At 34.8% G+C, this 19367-nt stretch overlaps 1 protein-coding gene across 2 annotated transcripts in view; it reads right to left on the reverse strand.

Annotated features, from left to right (window-relative positions):
- qless (decaprenyl diphosphate synthase subunit 1 qless) overlaps positions 1-19367 on the reverse strand; it is a 121836-nt gene that overhangs the window by 75752 nt on the left and 26717 nt on the right. For both annotated transcript variants that reach the window (XM_074115519.1, XM_074115518.1), the window contains exon 2: positions 2606-2815. In XM_074115519.1, the coding sequence (XP_073971620.1) occupies positions 2606-2683 (78 nt within the window). In that variant the 5' untranslated portion in view covers positions 2684-2815. The remainder of the gene's footprint in view (positions 1-2605; positions 2816-19367) is intronic.

The raw sequence follows: 19367 nt of genomic DNA on the forward strand, positions 1-19367 counted from the left end.
ATAATATAATATTAATACGACAATATATCTGATGAAAATTTAAAAAAAATCGATAGCAATACTTCCTCTCTAGCTAAGGTAAGAGAACGTACATATTTATGAAAATAAACACAGCATTCAAGGACCAAATCTTATGTTTTATTAATTAGCCCAGAGGATAAAAGGACTCCGAATACAAACCAGCATCTTGCAAACAACGACGACTAATCTTAAAAAATGACGAAGCAGTTTTTTTGCTTAAAGTTGCACAATTGCAAACAGGAAATACATAAAAATTGCATACGCTATTGCTAATCATACTTAGTGATAACCTTGTCCACTCCAATAAAACTTAGGCATTTTTATTATATAATAATTACAAGAGATAAATCAATACAGAAATTAAGTACAAATACTAAACTCTAATTTGGACTCTGAACTCAGGTAATTTTATATGTCTTTAAATACTTCTTTTTTATAAAAGATAAAAATAAATAATAATTGGACTCAAATTACTATTCTCTTGCGCTCGTAAGATAAATTAACTTATTTGATATTTATTGCTGAATTATACCATCAAACCCCGGAAGTAATTATTTGAATATTCGGAATCAAACTTATTCCTTAATTTATCAAATAATGCACTTTATACGAGGGTCGTTTGAAAAGTCCGTGCAAAAATAAAAACTACTTAATTTTTTGGGGTAACCCTTTTTTATTTTTCAACATAGTCTCCTTTTAGGCTTATACACTTCGTCCGACGCTGCTCTAGTTGGTTGATCCCTTCCGAATAATAGGATTTGTCCAAGTCGGAAAAATAGCCATTCGTTTCTGCAATCACCTCCTCGTTTGAATAAAATATCTTTCCCGCCAGCCATTTCTTCATATTGGGGAACAAATAGTAGTCCGAGGGAGCCAAGTCTGGAGAATAGGGGGGATGTGAAACGAGTTGGAACCCTATTTCCATTAATTTTGCGACCACAACTGCTGAGGTGTGAGCTGGTGCGTTGTCGTGATGGAAAAGGACTTTTTTGTGGGCCAATCGTGGGCGTTTTTCTTGCAGCTCGGTTTTCAAACGGTCCAATAACGATGAATAATATGCGCCTGTAATAGTTTTACCCTTTTCCAGATAGTCGATGAGGATTATTCCTTGCGAATCCCAAAAGACAGTCGCCATAATCTTTCCGGCCGAAGGAACGGTCTTCGCCTTTTTTGGCGCAGATTCCCCCTTGGTAACCCATTGTTTTCAGTGATGTATCCATGTTTCATTCACAGTGACGAAACGACGCTTAAAGTCCTGCGGATTCTTCTGGAACAGCTGCAAACCGTCCTTGCTACACTTCACACGATTTCGCTTTTAATCAAGCGTGAACAATCGCGGCACCCATCTTGCGGATAGCTTTGTCATGGTCCAAATGTTGATGCAAAATATTATGTACCCGTTCATTCGAGATGCCCACAGCACTAGCAATCTCACGCACCATCACTCTTCTGTCATCCATCACCATATCATGGATTTTATCAATGATTTCTGGAGTAGTAACCTCAACAGGGCGTCCAGAACGTTCAGCGTCACTTGTGCCCATATGGCCACTCCGAAAATTTTGAAACCACTTATAAACTGTTCTAATCGAAGGTGCAGAGTCACCATAATGTTTATCAAGCTTCTCTTTAGTCTCCTGAGGCATTTTGCCTTTCATAAAGTAGTGTTTAATCAACACACGAAATTCTTTTTCGTCCATTTTTTGAAAATCACTCGACTTCCTCGATTCAAAAGAATGCCAAACACAAAGAAATAGACCGATCTGGCTGAAACTTGGTGTGTGTTCTTCCAAGAGATGCTACTAACTAAACATAACCTCGATACGCGCCAGTAGTGCTATCTCTCTGACTTTGCACGGACTTTTCAAACGACCCTCGTACAGCATGTAATGTGCCTTCAAAGGTGCCTCCTCTGGCTCGCAAGCCAGGTTAGCCAGGAGGTTATCAACTGCTCTCTGTATCTGAGGAGTCACCTTTGAAGGCATAGTACATGCTTCCAAATGTTTTGGTACTCTGTTTGGGTATTTTCTCTTTCCAAATTTTAAGGTATTTGCCGAAAATTTTGTAAATCGGAAATGAAATTTTACTTTTTCAGAATTTTCATTTATTTTTTTTTTAAACCAGATTTTCTTGAAAAAAAAAAAAAGGCTCCTCAATTTTTTTGTTTTGATGTGTTTTTCTTTAAAGTTCGTATTCTCTTTGTACATGGAAATACCTAGCACCACCTGTTTGAGAGATGCTCTTCGATGAATCACTTGAAGCAAACCTCTTAAAATACCATTTCAGAACACACAATTCTTGAAAATTGGAATCTGACTTACGTATTTAATTTGTATGAATATTAAATACAGGTAGGTGGTGGGGCCGAAAGAATCTATTCAATAAAGGGGCCTTTCCGGTTGGATGATGTTGACTTAAAGTTACTGTCAAGTCCGATGGTGGAACATAAACCAAATTTTAAATTTGTATTGCGTGGCTTTTTGACCACATACTCTACAGACTGACAGACAGACAAAAAAATAAAAATTTGACACAGCAAGAGATGACTTAAAGATGAAAAAAAAAAAGAAACTAGCTCCCTTACCTTTCTAATATTTGTGTGTACAGTCTTCAGGTCGTCCTCTGTTAGACGATAAGGGTCTACTGGTTGATAGTCTGGCATGGATCCAGCGCCCGGATGCTGTGTGCTCAGATTTCTTCTATCACCGTACCGGCTGTTCTCATCGCTGACCGTACTGCTAGTACTCTTATTTCTACTGCTACAGATTTTACACAGCCTCTCAGATACTTCTTTCTGTAAACAATACAAAAAAAGGATTTGATTGTAGATTGATTTTTGCTTTTGGAAGATATTAAAAAAGCTTAAAAGAATTGAACAAAGAAAAATCCAACACCTTCTTTATGAGAAACGCGTTGAAAATAAAATACGCAAATATATTGGACATAAACGCTAACGGAAGTTACAGACATAAACCCATTTCCTTCAAAACCCTGTATTAACTGCAAACTTCGTACGAGGGTCGTTTGAAAAGTCCGTGCAAAGTTAGAGAGATAGCACTACTGGCGCGTATCGAGGTTATGTTTAGTTAGTAGCATCTCTTGGAAGAACACACACCAAGTTTCAGCCAGATCGGTCTATTTCTTTGTGTTTGGCATTCGTTTGAATCGAGGAAGTCGAGTGATTTTCAAAAAATGGACGAAAAAGAATTTCGTGTGTTGATTAAACACTACTTTATGAAAGGCAAAACGCCTCAGGAGACTAAAGAGAAGCTTGATAAACATTATGGTGACTCTGCACCTTCGATTAGAACAGTTTATAAGTGGTATCAAAATTTTCGGAGTGGCCATATGACAAGTGACGCTGAACGTTCTGGACGCCCTGTTGAGGTTACTACTCCAGAAATCATTGATAAAATCCATGATATGGTGATGGATGACAGAAGAGTGAAGGTGCGTGAGATTGCTAGTGCTGTGGGCATCTCGAATGAACGGGTACATAATATTTTGCATCAACATTTGGACATGACAAAGCTATCCGCAAGATGGGTGCCGCGATTGCTCACGCTTGACCAAAAACGAAATCGTGTGAAGTGTTGCAAAGACGGTTTGCAGCTGTTCCAGAAGAATCCGCAGGACTTCAAGCGTCGTTTCGTCACTGTGGATGAAACATGGATACATCACTGAAAACAATGGGTTACCAAGGGGGAATCTGCGCCAAAAAAGGCGAAGACCGTTCCTTCGGCCGGAAAGATTATGGCGACTGTCTTTTGGGATTCGCAAGGAATAATCCTCATCGACTATCTGGAAAAGGGTAAAACTATTACAGGTGCATATTATTCATCGTTATTGGACCGTTTGAAAACCGAGCTGCAAGAAAAACGCCCACGATTGGCCCACAAAAAAGTCCTTTTCCATCACGACAACGCACCAGCTCACGCCTCAGCAGTTGTGGTCGCAAAATTCATGGAAATAGGGTTCCAACTTGTTTCACATCCCCCCTATTCTCCAGACTTGGCTCCCTCGGACTACTATTTGTTCCCCAATATGAAGAAATGGCTGGCGGGAAAAAGATTTTATTCAAACGAGGAGGTGATTGCAGAAACGAATGGCTATTTTTCCGACTTGGACAAATCCTATTATTCGGAAGGGGTCAACAAACTAGAGCAGCGTTGGACGAAGTGTATAAGCCTAAAAGGAGACTATGTTGAAAAATAAAAAAGGTTTACCCCGAAAAATTAAGTAGTTTTTATTTTTGCACGGACTTTTCAAACGACCCTCGTAGTATAATGTACAAGTATGTTGAAAAAAAATAAAAAATAAATAAATACTGAAAATGTATTTAATTGAACCAAGGAATGTCAATCCTTACTGTGATTGTGTTGCTAACTTCCTGTCTTTGTAGAAAAGACAGACACGTGAAAAGACACGTGTTAGAAATTACAATTCAATTGGGCACATATTTGGTTGATCTGTCCCACAAAGCTGTCGAAAGTTAGACCGTGCTTAGAGCTATGTATTTTTTTTTTTTAATTCCAAGTCCCACTTTCGCTGACGTTGGTATTTTAGTGCTTTATTTTCTCTTAAATAGAAACTTACTGGACTAGATCTATTCAATTAGACTGAACGTAATCTATTGAATATAGAATTCATGCCATATTTTTTTTAATTAATTTTTTTTTTTTGCGATTTCTTGGAGGAAGTAATTTAGCAAAGATGTGATGTCCCTCATCAGTAAACAGTACAGATATACCACCGACAGAGTTTTATAAAACTTTTAAAGTATCGCTTTAAAAAAAATGTAAACAGAAAATGTAATTAGGCAAAACAGGTATATCTAACTGAAAAATTCCCGTTTTTCTTCGTATATTTCTTTTAAAAAATGGAAATATTTTGCCCGAAAAATGGATTTTCGAAGCTTTTTTACGGGGGAAAAAATCTCTTCATATTCATATTAATAATTCAAATAAATAATAATTAATAATTATGAGAAATGGTCACATAGAAAGTAAAATAATGAAAATGCCCATGTAATATTAATGAAATCAAAGATGAGTTTATAAATATTCATTATATAATAAAGATAAATTAGATAATTTTAATTAACAACCATGTTTTCTAAAATCGATTTGTTAAGTCGATTGTACTACTTAAACAAGAGAAACACACAAGTGCCACTTAGATAATTAGTGGTGCAAAAATCTGGTCACACAAAATAGTTTTTTGTTTTCTTTCTTTAAACAGCTATTGAATATTAATCGCTTTGACCATTTCCTGTCCAATTTCTTTGATCTCTACCGGTAGTGGATTTTCAATGATTTGGCTTTCTTATTTTTTTGTTCCCTTTTCATTGATAATAATATTCCATTCATGGCTTAAATTCAATGAGGGTATAGCCAATTTAAGACCGGCTAAGGAGCTCTTAAAGGATTAGACTAGACACGGAAAATTACCACCAGCGACTGCAATAAATTAGGTGTCGTTGACGGAGACGACTAGCAAACATACTTTATTATAAATTTCTCATATTAACCATTAAATAAAATCCAAGGGCTATACTAGTACCACAGTACATCTTAGCTTTGCGGGTCTTGCCCATAACCGCCTAACATACTTTACTATAAATTTCTCATATTAACCATTAAATAAAATCCAAGGGCTATACTAGTACCACAGTACATCTTAGCTTTGCGGGTCTAGCCTATAACCGCCTAACATACTTTACTATAAATTTCTCATATTAACCATTAAATAGAATCCAAGGGGCTAGACTAGTACCGCAATACATCTTAGCTTTGCGGGTCTTGCCCATAACCGCCTAACATACTTTACTATAAATTTCTCACATTAACCATTAAATAAAATCCAAGGGCTAGACTAGTACCGCAATACATCTCAGCTTTGCGGGTCTAGCCTATAACCGCCAAACATACTTTACTATAAATATCTCATATAAACCATTAAATAAAATCCAAGGGCTAGACTAGTACCGCAATACATCTCAGCTTTGCGGGTCTAGCCTATAACCGCCAAACATACTTTACCATAAATTTCTCATATAAACCATTAAATAAAATCCAAGGGCTAGACTAGTACCGCAATACATCTTAGCTTTGCGGGTCTAGCCTATAACCGCTCGGCCACCGGGGCGCCAACGATGGCAAAATAATTTAGGGTGAAAAAAATATGTGATAAAAAGACGGAACCTAAAAGAAAACTACGTGACAGGAAATCGAAATTACAGTAAATTCGATCAGAAGAAAACCTGATACCGAAATACTGCCATAGGATACTGCTAACCGAAATACTAGAAACACACTAGAATCGTAACCAGTCCAGAGCAGCATGGAGTTTTTGCCTAATTTTGTAATCTAATGGTGGTCTAGGCTTAGTGCATTTGTTGATGAAGGTAAACAAATGAACAAAAAACTACATAATTAGGTTAAAATAATTAAGAGTAGAGAACAAGAACAGTGAACAGAACCCTACTAGACATAACTAATCATTACTGGCCAATGAGTTCAGAATGGTCGATGATGAAATCAACTAGTAGATGAGTGTGTGTCGCTTGACATTCACCGACGTTATTAAATGGAGCTGTTTACTACTCGATCGAGTTCAGAGCACGATAGAAGGACTCCATGGAGGGGTGGTTGGAGCTTGCGAAACTGCCACTGTCTTCTTATACGTGCATTCAAGTCTCCATCGGCTTCGGTTCTAACGCTATCGATAAATATTTCAATAACAAGAAAAATAATAATAAAAATAATAATAATAATAATTTAAAATGCTTTTTTTTTTGTTTTTTCTTTAAATCTGTGGTCCTATTTCTTGTGTACCATTTAGAGGAGTTAGATGTGTTGCTGAAATGTAGTTTATAATAAACGGATGTAACTTTCTATTTAATGTATTATTCGCTTTTCTGTGAGATTTCCTGGAAAATGGATAAACTTCCTACATACATTCGACTTATTTTTCATTCCGAGGAAAATGCACTTTAGGGCAGTACATAGGGAAGGGATGTGGCAGGCTTCCCTGGTAAGGTTACTTTTCAGTATAATATACGATTTTTCCCGGCCAACCTTCTGTACATTACACTCATTAATTATCAAAGTGATTTAAGTCACAAAAACTACATTTAATACGATACTTATAAAAAAAAAACTGTTCTGATTGGCTAGTAATGTTTCGTAGTTCCGGTCTAGTTAATGTACTAAGTCCATCAGCGATAATCGAGACGCCCCGCAGTACATTACGTTTGTAGGCTAGATAGATAGATTATTTTAATCTCCTTAATAAAAAACATACACTTTAAAAAGTTAAACCATCATGGTTATTACAATTGATTAAACAATAGAAGGTACACAAATCAACAAGTACCCAATTATTTCATTCATACTTCAGTTCGTCATTTCATTTATGCAGAAACGTTCGTAAAAGCATCCGTTTCATTGACAATTTTTATCACTTTTTATCATTTAAGTAATTTTACAGCATTAAAATGGTTTAGAATATATTGGAAGTCACACACCATTGTGCTGGCCATTTTCATATAAAAAATATTTGTTCGGTAGGAGATTTAATATAGAGTGACTGTAATAAAAGTTATTAGACCATTCATGCACATGTTCTACAACATAACCAATAGATAATAATCACGATAATTATTAATCAAATACAAAAAAAAAAAAATGTTAATGCATACATACATAACAACCATTTTATCTAACATCTGATTTAAATATTATTTAAGAACAAAAGTAAGAAATCAAACCTGGTTGGGTTTAAAAGCCTCACTATGAGAGTAAAAACTTACTGAAATTTTGACCCTCAATTTCTCGGCTCCTAACAATGAGATTTGAATGGAATTTTACTCATATATAGGGAACATCTAGCTGTACATTTGAGCTAAATTTCATCTTTCTTGAACCAGAAAAATAGGCGCTACAGCGAGTTAAAGTTTTGATATGTTGCATCTTACTGAAATTTTGACCCTCAATTTCTCGGCTTCTATCGATCAGATTTGAATGGAATTTTACTCAAATATAGGGAACATCTAGCTCTAAATTTGAGCTAAATTTCATCTTTCTTGAACCAGTAAAATAGGCGCTACAGCGAGTTAAAGTTTTGGTATGTTTTATCTTACTGAAATTTTGACCCTCAATTTCTCGGCTCCTAACAATGAGATTTGAATGGAATTTTACTCATATATAGGGAACATCTAGCTCTAAATTTGAGCTAAATTTCAGCTTTCTTGAACCAGTAAAATAGGCGCTACAGCGAGTTAAAGTTTTGGTATGTTTTATCTTACTGAAATTTTGACCCTCAATTTCTCGGCTCCTAACAATGAGATTTGAATGGAATTTTACTCATATATAGGGAACATCTAGCTCTAAATTTGAGCTAAATTTCAGCTTTCTTGAACCAGTAAAATAGGCACTACAGCGAGTTAAAGTTTTGGTATGTTTTATCTTACTGAAATTTTGACCCTCAATTTCTCGGCTCCTAACAATGAGATTTGAATGGAATTTTACTCATATATAGGGAACATCTAGCTCTAAATTTGAGCTAAATTTCAGCTTTCTTGAACCAGTAAAATAGGCGCTACAGCGAGTTAAAGTTTTGGTATGTTTTATCTTACTGAAATTTTGACCCTCAATTTCTCGGCTCCTAACAATGAGATTTGAATGGAATTTTACTCATATATAGGGAACATCTAGCTCTAAATTTGAGCTAAATTTCAGCTTTCTTGAACAAGTAAAATAGGCGCTACAGCGAGTTAAAGTTTTGGTATGTTTTATCTTACTGAAATTTTGACCCTCAATTTCTCGGCTCCTAACAATGAGATTTGAATGGAATTTTACTCATATATAGGGAACATCTAGCTCTAAATTTGAGCTAAATTTCAGCTTTCTTGAACCAGTAAAATAGGCGCTACAGCGAGTTAAAGTTTTGGTATGTTTTATCTTACTGAAATTTTGACCCTCAATTTCTCGGCTCCTAACAATGAGATTTGAATGGAATTTTACTCATATATAGGGAACATCTAGCTCTAAATTTGAGCTAAATTTCAGCTTTCTTGAACCAGTAAAATAGGCGCTACAGCGAGTTAAAGTTTTGGTATGTTTTATCTTACTGAAATTTTGACCCTCAATTTCTCGGCTCCTAACAATGAGATTTGAATGGAATTTTACTCATATATAGGGAACATCTAGCTCTAAATTTGAGCTAAATTTCAGCTTTCTTGAACCAGTAAAATAGGCGCTACAGCGAGTTAAAGTTTTGGTATGTTTTATCTTACTGAAATTTTGACCCTCAATTTCTCGGCTCCTAACAATGAGATTTGAATGGAATTTTACTCATATATAGGGAACATCTAGCTCTAAATTTGAGCTAAATTTCAGCTTTCTTGAACCAGTAAAATAGGCGCTACAGCGAGTTAAAGTTTTGGTATGTTTTATCTTACTGAAATTTTGACCCTCAATTTCTCGGCTCCTAACAATGAGATTTGAATGGAATTTTACTCATATATAGGGAACATCTAGCTCTAAATTTGAGCTAAATTTCAGCTTTCTTGAACCAGTAAAATAGGCGCTACAGCGAGTTAAAGTTTTGGTATGTTTTATCTTACTGAAATTTTGACCCTCAATTTCTCGGCTCCTAACAATGAGATTTGAATGGAATTTTACTCATATATAGGGAACATCTAGCTCTAAATTTGAGCTAAATTTCAGCTTTCTTGAACCAGTAAAATAGGCGCTACAGCGAGTTAAAGTTTTGGTATGTTTTATCTTACTGAAATTTTGACCCTCAATTTCTCGGCTCCTAACAATGAGATTTGAATGGAATTTTACTCATATATAGGGAACATCTAGCTCTAAATTTGAGCTAAATTTCAGCTTTCTTGAACCAGTAAAATAGGCGCTACAGCGAGTTAAAGTTTTGGTATGTTTTATCTTACTGAAATTTTGACCCTCAATTTCTCGGCTCCTAACGATCAGATTTGAATGGAATTTTACTCATATATAGGGAACATCTAGCTCTAAATTTGAGCTAAATTTCAGCTTTCTTGAACCAGTAAAATAGGCGCTACAGCGAGTTAATGTTTTGGTATGTTTTATCTTCCTGAAATTTTGCCCCTCAAGTTCTCGGCTTCTAACGATCAGATTTGAATGGAATTTAACTCAAATATAGGGAACATCTAGCTCTACATTCGAGCCAAATTTCAGCTTTTTTGTAGCTGTAGTATAGGCGCTACAGCAAGTTATAGTTTTGGTACGTTTTATCTTACTCAAATTTTGACCCTTAGTTTCTCGGTTTCTAACGATCACATTTATATGGAATTTTACTCAAATATAGAGAACTTCTATCTCTACATTTCAGCTAAATTTCAGCTTTCTTGAACCAGTAAAATAGGCGCTACAGCTAGTTAAAGTTTTGGTATGTTTTATCTTATTGAAATTTTGACCCTCAATTTCTCGGCTTCTAACGATGAAATTTGAATGGAATTTTACTCAAATATAGGGAACATCTATCTCTACATTTGAGCTAAATTTCAGCTTTCTTGAACCAGTAAAATAGGCGCTACAGCGAGTTAATGTTTTGGTATGTTTTATCTTCCTGAAATTTTGCCCCTCAATTTCTCGGCTTCTAACGATCAGATTTGAATGGAATTCAAATCAAATATAGGGAACATCTAGCTCTACATTTGAGCTAAATTTCATTTTTCTTGAACCAGTAAAATAGGCGCTACAGCAAGTTAAAGTTTTGGTATGTTTTATCTTACTCAAATTTTGACCCTCAATTTCTCGGCTTCTAATGATCAGATTTCTATGGAATTTTACTCAAATATAGGGAACATCTATTTCTAAATTCGAGCTAAATTTCAGCTTTTTTTGTAGCTGTAGTATAGGCGCTACAGCAAGTTATAGTTTTGGTACATTTTATCTTACTCAAATTTTGACCCTCAATTTCTCGGCTTCTAATGATCAGATTTCTATGGAATTTTACTCAAATATAGGGAACATCTATCTCTACATTTGAGCTAAATTTCATTTTTCTTGAACCAGTAAAATAGGCGCTACAGCAAGTTAAAGTTTTGGTATGTTTTATCTTACTCAAATTTTGACCCTCAATTTCTCGGCTTCTAATGATCAGATTTCTATGGAATTTTACTCAAATATAGGGAACATCTATCTCTAAATTCGAGCCAAATTTCAGCTTTTTTTGTAGCTGTAGTATAGGCGCTACAGCAAGTTATAGTTTTGGTACATTTTATCTTACTCAAATTTTGACCCTCAATTTCTCGGCTTCTAATGATCAGATTTCTATGGAATTTTACTCAAATATAGGGAACATCTATCTCTACATTTGAGCTAAATTTCATTTTTCTTGAACCAGTAAAATAGGCGCTACAGCAAGTTAAAGTTTTGGTATGTTTTATCTTACTCAAATTTTGACCCTCAATTTCTCGGCTTCTAATGATCAGATTTCTATGGAATTTTACTCAAATATAGGGAACATCTATCTCTAAATTCGAGCCAAATTTCAGCTTTTTTTGTAGCTGTAGTATAGGCGCTACAGCAAGTTAAAGTTTTGGTACATTTTATCTTACTCAAATTTTGACCCTTAGTTTCTCGGCTTCTAACGATCACATTTATATGGAATTTTACTCAAATATAGAGAACTTCTATCTCTACATTTGAGCCAAATTTCAGCTTTCTTGAACCACTAAAATAAGTTATTTGAGACATAAAAGTTATCTTTTTTTTATTACTATATTATCAATGAAAATAAAAAAAAAAATAACTAATTCTAATTGGTAAAATGGTTTCTACAATCTGACAAGATTCGCAGTATTTCGTCATACAATTTCAACAAGTGGTAAACAGAAACCAGGTAAGATGAATTTCCTTTATCGGGAGATAAAATTTCAATATGAGATAACTTTTCCTTTTTCTTTTTCAATTATCAAGGAGAAAATTTTAACCATTTCGCAAATCATTTACTTAATGATGGTTACATGAAAATGGTCAGTTTTATGAAATATGAACACGATTGATTTCCTTGAAGAATGCCAAGGTGTTGAAATCGTATCCAAAGGATAGAAAGTTTTGAAGGACAAAAAAGTCCAGAGTTTTTTTGCTACTTCTTCATCTTCCACTACTAATCTCTGTTTTGAAGGGGGTGGGGGTAGCTGAGGTTAATCTGTTTAGCACAGGAAGTGTTACTGAACATTAATTATTAAATTCAATAATGCGTAATATTTACAGAATGATTTGCCATGTTTTTGGAAAGTAAATAATAAAAAGACAATAAATACAGAAATTATTTTGTAGTGCAGGGGGGGGGGTAAGGCTAGCAGTTCTTAAACAAATAAAGATGGCCATCAAGTGTTAAATGGATGAAATGTGAAATAGCCGACTGTTGACATCATCTTTATCCTTAAAAAAAAGAAGAAATTTGGCATGAACACTCACATGACTTCCTGTTCTAGCAATTTACGCAATTAAATATGATGGGAAACTTGTTATTTCTCGGCAAAAATAGTTTTTATTCCGGATGTTGGATTTGATCAGAAAATAACTGCCATCATTTCTGGCATATACAACAGTATGTTGTTAGACCTTTAGAGGTATTTTTTTGGCATATCATTTTTCGGAAAAACCCCTTTTCCGAATTCAAGACTCGTACGTTTACGCTGCAGTACACTATGAGTCCGTAAACCATACTAACATAATTACGAACGCCGAGAAAAATTTTATTTAAAATATCTTTTTTTTTTAATTATTTTATTTACAATCAGTATACATTGTATACAATAAGAGGATGAGAGGATTATGATGAACTGGTGCGGGAGGAGAGCAGGAGGAGAGAAGCTACCCAGTGGTAGCACTCTCTATAGGAGAGAGGAGAATGTGAGGAGGAGAATGTGAGGTGGAGAATGTGAGGAGGAGAGTGTGAGGAGGAGAGTGTGAGGAGGAGAGTGTGAGCAGGAGAGTGTGAATTAGGAGAGAGGAGAGATAGGAGAATAACGGCGTTTAGGCCTTCAGACTACAAGGAAGTCGCGGGACCACTGGCAATTCAGTCGGCGAGGAGTATTAGTGATGTCAGAAGAAGTGAGAGACAGTACAAGAGGATTAGAGCTAGTCGAGAGAGTAGTGTGGAATTTTTGATATTTAGTCTTGGCGAGTTGGTCTATGAAGGGAATGTTGTGGTCGTTGTGAAGAGTGAGGTTAGTCCACCGTAGAAAGGAGCGTCAGCTATCTGTCGGCAGGAGTTTTGACTGAAATGTCCTGTACAGTCCGTATGTTTTGTAGGTTTGGCTGAACCCCGTAGCTCTAGTCCTGTAAGTCCACATAGGTTTGAGGATAGTGTTGTATGTTAAACGTTTGAGTTCTAAGGGTAATTTGGAGCGTCGTCAAAGAAGTATGTAAAGTAGTTTCGCACGTTTTGTCATTGCTTGTCTTTTAAGTCTAGTGTTGGTGGGTTCCACGTGAGTCTTTTGTCTATGTAGAGCCCAAGGTAGCGCACCAGGTAGTGACACGTACAATGGCGAACCAGCTGAAAATATCTAATTTTCTAAAAATAATAACTTTATAAAAGAACACACAAAGTAAGGCAAATAATCTCCAAATAAAAAAGTTCGATTAACACAAAGAAAACTGAAGAAACACGTCATTAATATTTTATGTAAGTATACAAAAAAGCAAACTTTGAATACAAAATTAAGAAATCTTCAGTTAAAGGAGAGTATGATGCGAAAACAAAGCAAAATATATGTGAATAAGAAAATAGTTTCTTATTGGATTGAATCCAAAGATATGTTAGATCACGTAATCAGAAAACTTAAAGAAGACTCAAAACAAAAGAGATACACAAGGAACCAATAAATTCCAATGATACAATAAATTGAGTTTAAGTGAGGTTATATTGCAAAGGTTATATTATTATCCAGGAATTATATGTCAACTTCCGCTTTTAACATATCTTGTAAACATACCTTGTACATATCTTGTAAAAAAAGAAAAAGAATTAAGCACTTTACGCACTGCTCTTTATTTTTCCTTCTTCTCTTCCTACCTCTTAAAGGACGTATTGTAATCCCCCATGTTTTTTTTTAAGTTCCCTGAGTTCGATAAAATAGTTTTTACACATTGGTTCGTTTAGAATTGCACAAGATTCAAATTTGATATTTAAACTAAGCGACATTAGGGGACTTAACAATAAATTTACCATCAAGACTTAACTCCTCACACCTCAATTATGTTTATTTAATTTTAAGCCTATTTATTCAATGGTACTGTTATTTTTAGTTTTTAAATTGCTTAAATTTGCCTACAAATATCGGCAAATGTGTACATATACAGGGTGATACATTTAAAACGCACCAATCGCTAATAACTTTTTAGGAAAACGGAATTTCGAGAAAAAAAAAACCCACGAAGTAAACTATATGTTTTTTTCGGTCTAGTTTTCAAATTTTCCACCTCCGACGCAGTATCTTCATTTTTGGAAGAGTTATGGCCAAAAACCTGATAGGGGTTTCATAAGGACCACTGGTTTTGACAATGATTATGAAAACTGCATAAAAAACTGTGAAAAATGACGTTGACCCCGTTTCGATATCCCTAATATTAGTCGAGATATTTAAGATCAAAGTTACTATTTTGAATATTAATTTTCCACCAGAAATACACCAGTTTTGGGAGATCCTCTGGCTGCAAAAAATGTTATTGGTGACGCAAAGAACATAAAAATAATAATAATTAAACATTTTAAAGAATGTAGAGTAATGTAATGGTTGTGGGTGAGTCTGAATAAATTTGTTTTATCATCACATCATTTCAATGCACCCAGTATGCAAGACTTCTTCTATCGAAAACCGTTCACGAATAGATAAAATAGTAACTTTGATCTTAAATATCTCGACTAATATTAGAGAAATTGAAACCGGAGTTAACGTCATTTTTCACAGTTTTTTATGCAGTTTTCATAATCATTGTCAAAACCAGTGGTCCTTATGAAACCCCAATCTGGTTTTTGGCCGTAACTCCGCCAAAAATAAAGATACAGCATCGGGGGTGAAAAATTTGAAAACTAGACCAAAAAAAAAACATATAGTTTACTTCTTGGGTTTTTTCGAAATTCCGCTTTCCTAAAAAGTTATTAGCGATTGGTGCGTTTTAAATGGATCACCCTGTATACAAGACATATAATACCTGACGCGTCACCAAGATAGCTCAGCGTCATAACCGGACGAGAGAGAAAGAGAAACCAGTCAGCGTTGGCCAAACTCTAGATTACAGGAAGTAGGTTGTGAAGCGAGCAGATCACGTTGGCCAACATGATTTTAACCACATTAAAAGCAATAATAAAGACCTGCCAAAAAATTAGTTAGTTTATCAGTGTAAATAAATCAGCTCCGCCAGTTCAGCTGATTTATTTACACTGATCATAAGACGCTTGTTATTTTTTTATATAAGAAGGAAATTCCATTGAAAACGTCATCATACATGCGTAAAGAATTTTAAACAGAATTCACACAAGATGGTGTTTAATGCTGGGAATGTAATTCACCATCGCATAATTAGTAATAAAGATTGCGCAATTTATCTATTACATTTCTTTTTCAGAATACAATAAAACAATGCTATTGGTAAGATGATAATAAAGTACATACTCTAATCCCTTAACATGTTCAAACATGTTTATCCGTACGAGTTCACAGACTATAGTTTAATGTGAACGCACACAATAGTTTAATTACGCAGTGTAAACATAAAATTTACAATGAAATGTTTTAAAGTGTAGATCCTATTTAAACACTAACATTTCGATAAAAATCATGGCGGAAGTAAAAACAAAAAGATATAAATATTTTCTTTTCTTTTTTTTCAACTTAAGACAGATCTAAGTTTATTTCCCCTTTGAAGCTATTTACAGAAGCAATGAACTTTTATTGATTTTAAATGATTTTAAGTCTTTGAAAACAGGGTATAAGTAGGACAGTGCAATTGGTGAAGCAGGTTTGATAAAATAAGGCCTAACTATGACCTGCGAAGCAAATATGTATTGTGGTACTGGGTTCGATTCCCGGTCTTTAGGCCTTGGATTTTATTTAATGGTTAATATTAGAACTTTACAGTAATGTATGTTAGCTAGTCGCCTCCGTCCACGACACCTAATTTGGTAGTTGGACGTTAAGGCCCGCCTGAAAAAATAGGCAATTACTATGGTTCTTAGCTGTTAATTTCCAAGTAGAAATAGCGCCTTTAAAAAATAAAAATAAAATACTGATTGTAGGAAGGAGATGTTATTTAAAGTAAAGTAAAGTAATCGCCTATTTTTTCAGGCGGGGCTTAACGTCTAACTACCAATTAGGTGTCATGGACGGAGGCGACTAGCAAACATACTTTACTTTAAATTTCTCATATTAACTATTAAATAAAATCCAAAGGGCTAGACTAGTACCGCAGTACATCTTAGCTTTGCGGGTATAGCCTATAGCCGCCTAATATACTTTACTGTAAATTTCTCATATTAACCATTAAATAAAATCCAAAGGGCAAGATTAGTACCGCAATACATCTTAGCTTTGCGGGTCTAGCCTATCACCGCCTAACATACTTTACTGTAAATTTCTCATATTAACCATTAAATAAAATCCAAAGGGCTAGACTAGTACCGCAGTACATCTTAGCTTTGCGGGTATAGCCTATAGCCGCCTAATATACTTTACTGTAAATTTCTCATATTAACCATTAAATAAAATCCAAAGGGCTAGACTAGTACCGCAGTACATCTTAGCTTTGCGGGACTAGCCTATCACCGCCTAACATACTTTACTATAAATTTCTCATATTAACCATTAAATAAAATCCAAAGGGCTAGACTAGTACCGCAGTACATCTTAGCTTTGCGGGACTAGCCTATCACCGCCTAACATACTTTACTATAAATTTCTCATATTAACCATTAAATAAAATCCAAAGGGCTAGACTAGTACCGCAGTACATCTTAGCTTTGCGGGTATAGCCTATAACCGCTCCGGCTATCATGGCGCCTAGAAGGAGATGTTATTTATTCGGCCGCCAATGCCATAGCAATGCAACTAAATAAATAAAATAAATTTTAAATCAAAAGTACTTATATCTCCTCCCCTGTATCTTCCCATTGGTTACAACACTTAAAAATAAATAACTACATAAATTTGGATTTTCGCTTGCCTACCAGGGTTCAAGGTTTTGGAGGTTAAATATTTTTTTATAGGTTATAGACGGCTGTGGCAGTGTCTGTGTTGGGGGAAGGGCAGGTTCGTGGTGTCAATCAGCGTAGAAGGAGACTTTATTTGGATATTTATAAGACTTAATAAGCAATTTTTAAGTGAGGAAGCGAACTTCCCTGATCAACAGCTGAATGGAGAAGATAAGTGGAATTGTGGAAAACAGGAAATATTGCGGAAAACATGTAAACGGAAGTAATGTTCAGAGATTAATTAAATGTGTTCACAAAATTTGCAGTTTAAAACTTTTGTAGAGATACATCCGGTGTAATCTCAATATTCAAAATGAATAGATTAGACTCCACAGAGGTTGGTGTTCAATGAGACTTAGGAGTCTGTTGAGCAGACTGCTGGGCTAAGTATAAAGCTTACGTAATACTAACACAATGTAAGAAAATGAAAATACACGTAAAACCTCCGAATTTAATGACCTAATTAATAATTAAATAAAACTAAAAACAAAAAATGGAATAATGATTAGCGAAAACCATGAGAATACACACAACCCCCTCATCGCGGCACAGTTTGATCCTCCCACACCGCCAACTCTACTCAGCGCTCTCCCCAGAGAACCTACCTCAATTAAGATTGCCCACTATTTGATTCTGAATAAAAACTTAACTACAGAGAATCCATAAAAGTAAAATATAAACGTTACTTTTAATATTTAGGCGCCACGGTAGCCGAGCAGTTATAGGCTAGACCCGCAAAGCTAAGATGTATTGCGGTACTAGTCTAACCCCTTGGATTTTATTTAATGATTATTATGAGAAATTTATAGTAAAGTATGTTAGGCGGTTGTAGGCTAGACCCGCAAAGCTAAGATGTATTGCGGTACTAGTCTAACCCCTTGGATTTTATTTAATGATTATTATGAGAAATTTATAGTAAAGTATGTTAGGCGGTTATAGGCTAGACCCGCAAAGCTAAGGTGTATTGCGGTACTAGTCTAGCCCTTGGGTTTTATTTAATGGTTAATATGAGAAATTTATAGTAAAGTATGTTAGGCGGTTATAGGCTAGACCCGCAAAGCTAAGATGTATTGCGGTACTAGTCTAGCCCCTTGGATCTTATTTAATGGTTAATATGAGAAATTTACAGTAAAGTATGTTTGCTAGCCGCCTCCGTCCAAGGACACCTAATTTATTAGTTGCATGTAAAGCCTGCCTGAAAAAATAGGCAATTACTTTACATTACTTAATATTTCTAGACCAGAAAAAGAAAAAATTAATAAAATGGTCTGGTAGATCGATTTTGACCAAGCCCTTATCGTAAAAATCTCTCTGGTAATACCCATCAGTGAAATATGAAATATTAATCTGATTTTTCGTTTCTTTTAAAGTGCATTCAATTCAACCCAATTAAAATATATACTCGTAAATATATATGCAAATTTCTGCAAGCACAAAATTATAATAAATAGTTCTTTTTCCAACACAAGAATTACAGTACCATTTTGTAATCCACAAACAGGGCATTAAATTTCCTCTTTTGATCAGAAGTAATAAAAAAATGTGAAATCTATTGTATGCAATATTTTATTGAATACATATTATATATATAATATATATGACTGGTTATGAATGTTAAATTACTAATAATCATTGGAATTTTTACCCCCCATGCAATGGGAAGGGATGGAGTAGAGTGAGACGCGGATTCTATTTCAAGGATTGTGGTTGTTTAAAAAAAAATATATTATATATGATCGTACGAATAAATAATTAATACAATTTAGTAATGCAATAACAGAAAATAGATAAGCATAAACTATATCTTAGCCTGAGATTTGAAAGACAATACAGAAATAAAGTAACTTTCGACTTTCTCTGAAGGGGAGATCATATTGAATTATCTATATCGAATATTTACCGGAAATACATGAAGGTGATACTTCAGAAAATAGTGTCTTCATTACTTAAAAGAACGGACAGGAATGTGGTTGAAATTATTCAGTAACGATTAAAACCTCTCAACCGGAAGATAGTGCTGTACGAAAAGGTATTATTCACTTTTTTTGTTTAAGTGCGTCATCAAAAAATGGCTTCCAAAAATTTATAGATTA

Source organism: Rhodnius prolixus, unplaced genomic scaffold (genome assembly GCF_049639745.1).
Source record: "Rhodnius prolixus isolate KJV_2025 unplaced genomic scaffold, Rpr scaffold_13, whole genome shotgun sequence".
In the NCBI taxonomy this organism is placed as follows: Eukaryota; Metazoa; Arthropoda; class Insecta; order Hemiptera; family Reduviidae; genus Rhodnius; species Rhodnius prolixus.